The 12,619-nt window shown below is 35.8% G+C and overlaps 1 protein-coding gene across 1 annotated transcript in view; it reads right to left on the minus strand.

Annotated features, from left to right (window-relative positions):
* LOC114646354 (rho guanine nucleotide exchange factor 26-like) overlaps nucleotides 1-12,619 on the minus strand; it is a 111,791-nt gene that overhangs the window by 27,646 nt on the left and 71,526 nt on the right. Inside the window, exon 12 of the mRNA XM_028794513.2 lies at nucleotides 5,980-6,189. Coding sequence (XP_028650346.1) covers nucleotides 5,980-6,189 — 210 coding nt within the window. The remainder of the gene's footprint in view (nucleotides 1-5,979; nucleotides 6,190-12,619) is intronic.

The raw sequence follows: 12,619 nt of genomic DNA on the forward strand, positions 1-12,619 counted from the left end.
CTGTCAGTTTATAAAATGCACATTGTCTACTTGTTCTTATCATTTTTGTTGCATACAGCATCAATATTGATAATGAGGCATATGTTAGAGCAGTTCTCTGCAGGCCTTTTTGTGTATGAATGTATTTATTTATGTTTATTAGTTCCTTTTTATGTTTATCTGATACCACACTTTTTATTGTGATATATTATGTGCCACACTAACAGCAAAATCAGTTTTGACTCTGCATGACCAGAAGAACATATTAGTTTAATGAAGGCAATTAAAGCGGTTTCTGTTATCGGAGCACTGAGTGGTGTTTTACATATTTAAAACCGTCAATATTACACTGTATTGTGGAGGCTAAAGTCAAGATTTCTTACTGCCATTATTTGCTTTCCTACTTCTATACTGTCATCCTGGCAACACTGATTGCCAATCTTTATAGGACAAAGTGTCTCAGTGGATTGAAATTCAAACAATTGGATATATATAGATATATACACACACATATCTATCTGTCTATCTATGTATCAACTGGCCAACTGGAAGATACCAAGTGCATGACAAGGATTATTGCAAGTGTGACCTCAAGGTTTTTGGCATTAGCACTAGCACCAACAGTCCGTCACCTCTGACAGGAATGCCTGGAAGCAGGAGGTGGTGAAGGGTCTCTCAAGGTATGAGACCAAAATGATGTAGATGGTTGACAACAAAAGAAGCCCACAGGACAGAAAGTCTTGGGATTCCACAACCACAAAAGATGCTGCTAAAAAGGTTGTCTACTACTACTATATACTGTATATATTGTGATAGATGTCAGCCAGCGCCATTACCCAGCTGGGATGCCTCCGAGGCGGTAAGACAGTTGGAGAGGACTTCCGGGGGATTCTCTCTTCCCCAAACTGTTACTTGGCAGTTCCCCTGGGTTGTGGTGCCGTCTCAGATTCCTGGAGGGCTGTGTGGGAATTACTGTTTGCCAGCACAGCCCTGTTGGTTTCCATGGATGCCGCAAGGGGGAGCTGTGAGAACTGCAGGAGCTGCAGTGCCCTACTTTGTGCCTCAGTCGCACCTGGGAGCAATTCCAGACCTCCTTAATGGACCACCTGGAGTGCTCCCGGGTGTGGCTTAAAAAGGAGCCAGACGCCTCCCAAGGGGAACCAAAGTTGGAGGATAACACTGATGAGGCTTGTCTGTAAAGGAGAAAAGGCTCTGGAGGAAAGGGATGGAGTAGCACTGTATTGGTGACTGGTTGGTATCAGTCCTTGGAGACTGCTTTGGGTCTGGCTGCCTTTCTATAAATAAAGGCTCTTGTTGGACTGAGCTGGTGGTGGTAGTTGCCTATTTGTGTCAGGTGGGGACGGTAGCCAGGCCCCTGGTCTTCACAATATACACCCATGCATATTTATATATGGAAATGTACACACTTAACAGCAGATTAGTAAGTCCTGATGCCTTCTAACTCCAGGATGCTGGGTTTGAATCCTGATGTGTGAAGAGTATGCATGTTTTTTTTTATTATTATTTATCTGCACATAATTACAAAGCATGGATTTGTAAGTTTAAGCATGTAGAATATGAAATGCTGAAAACAAGCTTTGCACCTTGCAAAAGAACCTATGCTTACAAGCTTTCTGTACTCTTAAGTCAAGTAAAATATCCATTGATTTGTGTTTTCCGAGAAATGAGTAGTACAGTACGGGTAAACTGCCTCACTGAGAAACTCCCTGGAATACAAAGACATTAACAAAATTAGCAGACAGACATACAGAATTTCTTCAAGGCCAGAGGTTCAGGACCACCTATTTAAATGTTAATGAGTAAAAATAATGTAATTATATGTTACAAAAATAATAATTCTTTACATTTATATAGCGCTTTTCTCACTACTCAAAGCACTCTCCACACAGGGAGGACCCGGGAAGCGAACCTACAATCTCCTTACTGCAAAGCAGAGGCACTACCACTGTGCAACCTGTGAGGATGCTAAATATTAATAAACATAAAATGGCATGGAAGTCATGAGCATAGCACAAACATACTAAAGTGCTGGAAAAGACATATATTCAGAATGCAAAAGGAAAACAAAAGGTGCTGGTTGAAAATTCCAACCTGTAAGAATGAATTTATAAAAGGGCTCCAAAAAGGCAGGAATACTGTATTTTGATCCGATCAGAGCAAACCAAAGAATCACTTGTAGGTATTTTTTTTTTTTTTTAAATTTAAGTATGACTATATGCATCTAATAAAATACTGCACTAAATATGACTGCTGCATGAAATCACAATCATTATAGTCACACCTGCACACGTGGCAATTAATCTTAACACCATGAACATGTGCCAAGTCGGCTGTCAATCCAGGGTCACAGAAACTGCTGATTTCATACGGCAGATTAACTACTTTGTGGCTGAACCCTTCAGTTCCCCGATTTATACTGTATGTCTGTATATTTTTAGACAGAAAGAATTTAACAAGCACAAGTAACAATTTGGATCTGAGGGAAAACCTATCTAGTCATCAGAGTAACTAGACATTCACTTGTGTATTTTTGGTGGCAAAAAAAGGGTCGATCTCTTATCTCATCAGCTGAGAGCCACTGTGGTAGGGCTTTGACTCACATCCAATAGATTGAATCCATTTGGGCAAACTGTACGCCTCACTCACACGCCTTACATATTCTTGACAGTTCACAGTAGTCTGAAATTGAACCTTATATGTACACATGTAAACTGAAAAGACATATGGCCCTTATTCTTTATGTTCTATAATCTATAACAAACAATACTGCTTTTAAAATCCTGGAGACAACATTCTTTAGACTTTCATAGACACTGCATGTGTGTGTACATAATATTTAGTTTTTAATTTTGTTTCTACTGTTATTTTAAATTTAAAACATTTCACTCCAATATACTGATGTATTCTTATCTGTTTTCTTCAGTCAAATGAATAACCCAGTTAAAAACAAAAGTGACTGTATAGGTTTTATAAAATGTATGCACTGGAGTACAGTTACATATATCTGTATTCCAGTCTTTATTACATAGTATAAAAAAATATGGTCTAATTGTAATAATATTATCAAAAGAGCAAAAAAGACTGAACAGTGCAATATCTATAGGTTACCTCAAAGAAAAAAAAGTTAGTATTTGGCAGGTCATTCCTTTCTGTATGCTGCAAACTCCCTTGGTGCTGGTTACTGCAGCCGTTAAATATCTTACTCAATTGCTCTGACAGTTGCAAAAATGCCATAATAATTTTCCCATCAGCTTTCTCCACCTCACACAATGTAAAACACACTGCAGCCAGCTCTCCAGAGTAAAGCACTTCTCATTTACCATTTTTATAGTGACCTTCTGAACCCAAACACTACATGAGAAAAATAACACGTTTCTTATTGCTTTCTTTCAACAGGGATATTTTGGCTTACATTCCCAGTAATATAGGGCAAAAGCTCATGCTGAATGTACAGTGGTCATGTTTGCCAGTACACACACACATATTTTACATATACTGTATCTCAATATGTGTGCAGGGCTCCCTTTCTTGGCTGGAAGTTTTATGTGAGAATTAACCTAGCCCTGTGTCATCTCTGCAGTGACCTTACCACTGCTACCTCCTGTCTGTTATAGACTTTATATTTTTAAAAAAGGACACACCCAGATGACAGGATAGCATTTTAAGTGTCAATTTGAAGGAGCTACCAGGGCTTGGTATTCTTTATTGTTTGTATTTGTTTAAGTGGTGTGCCATCAGTAAATATCAGTGGACGCCAGAAGAAGAGATGGGTCACGAAAGACTTGCACAAATAAACAAGGGCTTCCCTAGGCTGATTAAGTAAATTGTTTCCTTACGGAGCAAGTAGAATCCTAATGTCGATTTTCGCGCACAAATCTAATGCTTTTCATTTGCTAACATATTTCACAACGGAAAAATAAAATGTCTACGTTAAACAATATAAATTCCTCTTACAATAATATCAATTTAGAATAATCTTTTTCATAAAATCTGTTTTGTTCAATAAACTGTCCTTAGATTTGTGACTCTTGTTTCACTGGCCACATTTACTGACTAGGCCAGTTATTATGTCTATTGTAAATCACCAGATTATGCAATTAAAGTAAGAACTAAATATACTATCAACTTCCTGTCAAACATTTGTTTCAGTTTGATTAGATTGTTCAGCTTCTTATGAAGCTATTATAAAAGGAGAGGTTCAGGAAAATAATGATGGTTTGACCTTAATATCCCTGCGGTGGGCTGGCACCCTGCCCGGGGTTTGTTCCTGCCTTGTGCCCTGTGTTGGCTGGGATTGGCTCCAGCAGACCCCCGTGACCCTGTGTTGGGATATAGCAGGTTGGACAATGACTGACTGACCTTAAGATAACAGGTTTCTGGAACTTTCATTGACACTGCAGGATCATGTAATCCAAAAGTGAATGGTTTCAAGCCTGGATTAAATTATCCTGGCTCACCAAGACTCTTCTTGCAAACTACCCATTTTCAATTTTTTTCATTTTTTTTAATTTAAGAAAGTAACAAAGCATATAGTCAAGCAGATAAAATTTGCAAAACTTGTACAACAAACTACTTCAAAATGAATCTAGAAAGAACTCAGAGAAATATAAAAGAAGAAAAAAATAAAGCCTAACAAAACAAGCATTCAATCCACAGCAGAGAGGAACAGAAAGAGAGGAGATCCAAGGCAGATCAAAAGCCCACCTTTCTCCCTGTATATAAATGCTTAATCTATTTTTGATTATGCCTTGCCATGTTTTAAAATAGTTTTGGTCAGATTCTCTAAATGACAATTTGACTCTTTCAGTTTCAAATAATATAGCATATTAGTTACCCACTGAATTATAAAAGTTGGGTTGGGATTCTTCCAGTTAAGCAAAATAAGTCTACATGCAAGTACTGTGCTATAGGCTATTACAATCCATTTGTCCTTATCCATTTTAACTCCATCCCAGAGTACTCCAAATAATAGTAGTTAATAGCTTAGGAGTGATTGTGACACCAAATCTCTCTAATAAATAATTGAAAAAAGGTTTGTCCAAAATGATGTTAATTTGGTGCATTCCATAAACATATGGCCTAGTGATGCTGGTGCTAGATGGCAGTGCTCATAAGTTGGATCTTGCCCTGGTATATTTTTAATAATTTTAAACAAGGTAGGTGTGCTCGATGAAAAATGTTAAGTTGAATTACTGACTGCTCAGTGCATCTACTGTAGAGCTAGAGTGTATTCTATATATCGCTGACTTCTACTGCTTATTCTGAGATGTTATCTGAAACATTTTCCTACTGTTCCCTAGGATCGTTAAAGGGAAGATTCTTTGAAATGTTTTTATATATTATTGACATGCTGTCTCAGTTTTTAAGGATGATCTGTATTGCCTCTGGAATAGAAATGGGTGGGATGTGTGGAAAATTAGGTAGGTTTCTGTCAATAAATTTTTAACTTGAAAAATATTGTTACTGGAAAGGTAAATTTGTACCATAATTGTTCATCACACTGACCATTTTCAAACTCCAGTTTTCCTGTTTAGAGCACTGGGATAGGCTCCAGCCATGCCACAACCCTGCCCTAGATAAGTGGTTTACTTGAAGTTGGATGAAATATAAAAAAATGTGAATCCTATCCTAATACGACAATGCTGTTCTATAAGAGAGACGATGCTCTGTTATGTATACTCACACTAAGCCATTTTAGGGCTGTGAGAGGAAAGCGGGTGCAAATAGGTAACTAAAACAACAGAGAAAGATCAAGCATCATCCCTCGGCAAAAACAGAGTCCAAGGTCTAAGCCTTTTGTGTTGGCAAAACACTTTATAGGCACATTTAAGTGTACAGGTCAAAATGATTCTGAAGGAAAGTGCACATAAATGGTAGGAATTTCATATGGCAAGTCATTGGTGGTATCATAATTAAATCAACCTTCACATTTAAATCACTTCTGAGCAAAGGGAAAAGAGAGTCTTACACTATACTTACAGCAACTCTGCTCCAAGAATCATTTCCACCTTCTCACTCGAATGGTTACTTAGAAAAGTAAGTCGAAAGACATGGTTTGCTGATCCCTGGCGAGAGTACAGCATCCCTGATGTTGTCTTTACTGGGGAGAGATTGAGCTCCTCACCATCACAATGACCCACAGTTAGGTGATCCCTCAATGCATAGTCAATCACATTGTAACTCTCCTCACTGCAATAAAGAAGAGTTATTATTAAGTTTTACTTCTGATCGGAATAAATATGCAAGCAGCAAACTGCAATATTTTAAGTCCAATAGAGTTAAATTTAACTATAGTATACATTAGCCGTTGTTATTGACGGGTCCTGACATTAGTAGTAAATCTGCAGAGATGATAATAGCATATAAAATTTAAACAACCACAACAAAACTACAGAGAAGCTATGGAGTAACATAGATGTCTGAGTTTATTCAAAAGACAAAAGGGTGTCTTGCTATTTGAAAGCAATTAGAGGAAAACATTTGGAATATATGTCAGTATTAATAGTATATCACTTAATAAAACCTTTTATTAATCTATTAATTTTAATGTCCTGTAAGACTTGCACTATTTTATTATCTGTTATCTTAAATATAAGAATTCTGTTCCATGAAATAACACATCTAATACATAAGCAAGGGCTCTTTTTAAGAACTTGTTTCAGAAACATTTCAGTGATTCTGTAATAAACAACACAAAATATACACATGTATAAAAACTGACTTCTGTTTACCAGTCAGTTTAGTATTAGCTATAACAGTAAACAAAATTCATCCATTGACTGTCTGATTCAGTTTTTCATTATCAAACTCACTTGGCTGAAATCATCCTTGGATGTGATACCAGCCCATCAAGGGCACTTAGCACCCAAATCAAATACGACAATTTCATTAAAACTCTACTATACACTTTACAGCTAGTCACTACTTGAAAGCTGTGGAAAAAATAAAGATGTGCAGACATCTAGATTGGAGCATCTTATTTGTGCTGGTATCTGCCTTGTAAATATTATTTTTTGGAACAGCCTACATGTAAACCAAAATAGGTATAAAAACGGATAGAAAAGAACATTTTAAAATAAATATTAAAAGACTTTTTTTATGCTGTTTTTTCATAGCTTTCCCATCCTGTCTGCCTACTTTACCCAAACTGAAAATCAGTTATTAAATAGTAAGTACTTTTAGTCCACCAATGCTTTTTAAAACTATTATCATTAACCAATTCATACTTTTGCAGACTTTCCTGACTCGAGTAATCAGAAGATTGCTAACAAGAGAAGGGGGTGAATATTTTCTTTTAGCCACACAGGAATGAAGCATGTCACGTGTTGCGTAGTTGAAATATTTGTCGAACAGCTGCACAAGCGGCACTTAAATTACAGGGAAGCGGAATGTGAGGAATCTCACCTGTCCCCATGATGACATAAACACACAACACAAGATACCCCCCTACCCAACCTCCTGCTCCAAAGAAAACAACCAAATGGTCTTCTTTCTGTCAAGTTGAGTTATGTCTTACAATTCACAGTTGCCCAGAGACCCACCATCAGATTTGGAATTTCAGCTAAGTAGGATATATAAAACTGTGGTGTAATAATTTAGAAGTTACATTCTTTACTTATACATTAGAGGATACAATCTTTACTTATTTGTAACAATTAGTTTACTTTAACATAATTCACTCATTTATAAACTACATGTAAACTTAATGTTGCTTCCATGGTAAGTTGAAATGGATATTTACCAATAAACTTTCTAATCATAATGTTTTCTAATATTTAATCCTTTTAGAAATGTTTTGCCTGTAGTGTTAAAAGCCAGGTGATTTTCCTATACGTACTGTAACTGATGTCACAGAAATCATCAACTTTGGCCTAAATTCAATATTGTATGGAAATGATTTGTAATGAGTATTATAAAAAGCTATATAAAAATATTAGCATAAATGGAGGCTCAAATAAGAAAACAGAAGAAGACAATCACCACTTTTTTTGTAAGCTGGTTGTAATTTTTATGGTTTAAGCTCTTTGATCTAAAACCACACATTACTACAATTATCCCTAACAGCAGGAATGTTGTTCAAATGATTTGTTTTCTGTATGTTTTAAAGTTACTGCAACTAAAGCAATATTTTTCTTGACATGATACAACTTAGTAAGCATTTTGCTGCATGCCTCTCTTAGATGCAGGTACACATCTGGAATATATCAGCTTTTCTGTGGTGATCATTCACTTTCACAACATACTATTTGATGACTACCAACCAACATGAAACAAGCATCTTTCACATTATCACATTTCACAAATTTGGTGATATTACAGACAATTAGCTGACATTTTTTTATTTCTCAATAATAAAGCTTTAGAGTGGGGTATTCTTAGGTATCACATCTTTTTTTTGACATAGATGAGGCACAACTCTGCACCACAAATCTTGGGTTAAGCTTTTCTCCCATGGAATATTAGCTCGCTCTTTGGAAGTTTGGGGGGCCCAGCTGCTATAGGTGAAGGAGCTCAAGTTCCCAGGAGGTCTTGTTAATGGGCAAGGGTTGATAAAATTTTCAGATTGACTAATGAACTGGTCCAGCAGCTCCAGTTTATATAAGTGCTGTACTGGACTGTGGTGTTAAAAAAAGAGCCATGTAGTTCACAGAAGCTTTTTGTGAACTGGTCAATTTAAATCCCCTCACCTAATGTTATAAGCTCAGAGTAGCAACGAAAAGAATGCTATCATGGGTGTAAGTGGCCAAAATAAAGTTTCTGTGCAGGATAACCAGGTCCATTTTCCATGACTGGATAAAAATAGCTAAGGAGAGCCTATTAAAGTAGGATGGACATGCAAAGAACAACACTTGTAGAAGGTCTAATGACTCATTTTAAGATGAACATGGGTAGACCACAAGACATGCTAAAGAATTATATTTCTTAGTTAGTTAGAGATCACCTGTTAATTTCCCATAAGTACCAGGAGACATGCTAGTGATAATTTAGCCTAATTTATCAAACTCATCAGGATTAGCTGAAGAGGTGTGAGTGTGCAGAGCAGGGGAACATAAGTTTGACAAAGAAGTGCAAGTCATTCGGTCCAGTATGCTTGTCTGGAAAGCAGCTTATTTCTCCAAATATCTCATCATACTTTTTAAAAGTTGTCAAAGGTTCCACTTCAACTCAATGACTCAGTAGTTTGATCTAGATTCCCTTCTATTAAAAAATACTTCTGGATTCCACCTTGAATATGCCTAATTTCTACTGGCCATATTCATGTGATTCACTATTTAACTGAAATAATACTTATGGGTCAACTTTATCAATGATTCTTAAAATTCTAAAGACCTGGATTTAGTTCACAGTAAGCCCATCTCTACTCAAATTTGATAAGATTTAATTATTTCACCAAGTCAGGGTAGAACATACTGTTTAGACAAGAAAAGAACTTTGTTGAGAGTATAGGAAACCAAAAACTTTAATATAATGTGAACTTAAACAAATCAATTAATCGACAATTTGACTTTGGAGGACACAACATTCAGAGTGGAGCAGGGTTAAGCCATATGGTAACTGTCACACCTCAATCCCAAACCATCTTCTCTTGCGGGTGTTTCACACTCTAGTCAAAGTGGACATTGCAAAGCTTTTGTGATAACCTCCTAACATGCTAACTTCACTCTCCCTGGATGAAGAAGTGGTTTTCATCACTGAAAAGGGACTTTTCTCCAGTCTTCTTGAGTCCAGTTCTTGTATTTAAACTCCCATTTGTAATGTTTTGCCTTCATAACTTTGGCTAGGAGTTGTTTTTTCACTGGTCAGTAGGCTTTCTGGCCTGCTTCCAAAAGGGACATACTAAGCATCATCTTTTGGTGTGATTTTCCTCTTTCGACCACATTTAGCTTTGCATTTTGGAGTAATAGACCCTTTTTCCTACTTAATTTTGATCGCATGGCTCACAGATGCAAGACTGACATCTATAGTTCCTGCTAACTCCTTGTAGATCTTTCCTTGGTGTTCATGTAAACAACCTGCACGCTTTCTAGGTATCACATCCATCTCGTACAACAACTGTATTAGAACTGACAAGTCATAACAACACTGGCTAGTATGTGATGTAATACAGGGTCAGTAATAATAATATTGCATCATCCGCTGATTATTGCATCAGAAATTGATGAAATAACCATCCTTCTAGAAAAAAGGGAACAAACTAATACAATATATATTTCTTCCTGCATAAAACCATGACTATACATGAAAAAGAGAGAAATGTTAAGTTGTTTCAATTAATTTGCACAAAGGTGTAGGTAGACCTATAAAAATTGAGTGTTTTCCTTTATCCATCAAGACATTAATCCTATAAACACGTGTCCATTTTCTGAATCTCCTTATTCAAATTCAGGAACTCAGAAACTTTCTAAGCAGCATTAGATACAAGAAAGGAATGATCCCATATTTCATACCATGATATCTCTGAGCACACTCATTCATATCTGCCCACACCAGAGCTGCCAATTAATTTTGTATGCAAGCCTTTGAAAAGAAAACCAAATACAAAGAAAATAATCCCAACAGAACTGCAAGAAACATGAAAACACAGACACTAAATGGGTGAGGATTAGAATCTTGATACTCCACTTATTAAATTAAAGAGAACAAAAACAAATGTTTACTGGATGTCCTGCTCATCATCTATCAACTTTTTCTTTTTGAGAATTGACAAAAATGAAAACATTCACTCATTACCATTTGTTCAGAGATGCCATAAATGGAACATTCCCCTTTCAAAAAATTTGTTTATTTAAGAAAAAAAAAAAATTAAGTACTGTATACAGTGAAGTGTATTCAGAATTTTGAATAACAGCAACTTTAATAATTTTACTACCAATAAACCATTCCTAAAGGATGGTTTTAATGGCAATGGAATTTCTCATCAAAATATACATTTCTGCCAGAATGTTAAAAATAATAATAATGAAACCGAAATAAGCATTATCAAAGGCAAAAAGTTCAGGAGGACTTACAAGATACAGCTGCGGTTAGCTTATACAGAACAACTTCCAAGTAAAGATTTAAATGATATAAATACATTCTTCTTCAACCGTTTAAGGGGTTTAGTTATCATCATTGCCTAACAAACTACTAACACTAAAAATACATTTGTAACACATTTTAAAAAGTGAAAATATTCAATCATAATAAAATAATGAAATAATGAAACTCAGAAAATAGCAAGAAAAAGAAGGGAATCCAGCTGTAACTAAGAGTGGTTATATAACTGTTCCATTCCAAAACAGATGGCAAGAAAACAATGATTAACATATGTTTCTTGTTAAAAACTCATAAATGAATGGCTGTTGCTTCATATAAACAATAGGCTATCAGGGGATATTATAAGGCCAAGATGTGCAGACTGGAATTACTGTGGATGAATGTATACAATTGCATAAGTAACCAGACTTAAACTATGTTAATGGAAACAAAATAGTTTTTACTGGAAATACAACAACTGGTCTTGTCTGATTCATGTGCATACAGTACATGAAAACCATATATGAAACCTTGTATTTTACATTTCCTTCACAAATTTCAAATAAAGTAGGTTAGAGTATGGAAGCTTTTGATGTTCAGAATATACTAATACTCGTATACAGAAGGAAGAGTTTGGCTTTAACTCAAAACTACTTAAGAAGCATAAAGTGCTACATATTTTGGATTCCAAAAAAACAATTCGCTCCAAACACCAAAAACTACTTATAAAGAAAAACTGAGGTACTTCTTAAAATAATATTGCAGAAAATGAAAACAATTTACAGATCTTTAAATGGCTACATTAATGACAGCAGGTAAGAGTTGAGACTTTTAATAAAAATAAAAAATAACCATCAATTATAAATATAAAATATAATAATAATAATACATTTTGTTTATATAGCGCCTTTCCCATGCTTAAGGCACTTACAGAATATAATAAAGAATGGCAGGGTATACAGTATATAGCATTGTACAAACCAGATAAATAAGTAAAGAAGATTACGACAGTGAATTCAGAGAAAAAACAGACAACATTATTGATGGTCTCGCACACACACACAGGTTACATGAGCATCTTGACAGAGAGGTAAACTAAGAGAAGGGTAATAAAGTCAAGTAGAGCTAAAAGCCTTCCTGAACAGATGAGTTTTGAGTTGTTTTTTAAAAGAATTCATGGAGTCAGCTGACCTGATTAATTTTGGTAGGTCATTGCAGAGTCTGGGCGCTATACATCTGAAGGCCCTGTCACCCCTGGAATGTAGATTAGTGAGGGGCACAACAAGATTGCCAGAATCAAAGGACCTTAGTGGGCGGGCAGGCACATAGTGATGGAGTAGGTCACTGATGTAGTTTGGCGCGAGGTTATTTAAGGCTTTGTAGGTTATTAGTAGGATTTTATATTCGATTCTGTAAGACACAGAAATATACTCCCAAAGCACCCAAATATTGGGAAATGCATGTCCACACGTTAAGAATGCAAGTACTCTAAGTTACCTGCCTAAAATCACATAAAGGACCAGAGTTCTGGTTCTGAAATTTTTATATTGTGTTTTTAAGTCCAGTCCTTTTAAGTAGTGGAGTGTATTGCTTTCCTAATGAA

The sequence above is a fragment of the Erpetoichthys calabaricus genome, chromosome 2 (assembly GCF_900747795.2).
Source record: "Erpetoichthys calabaricus chromosome 2, fErpCal1.3, whole genome shotgun sequence".
Lineage (NCBI taxonomy): Eukaryota > Metazoa > Chordata > Cladistia > Polypteriformes > Polypteridae > Erpetoichthys > Erpetoichthys calabaricus.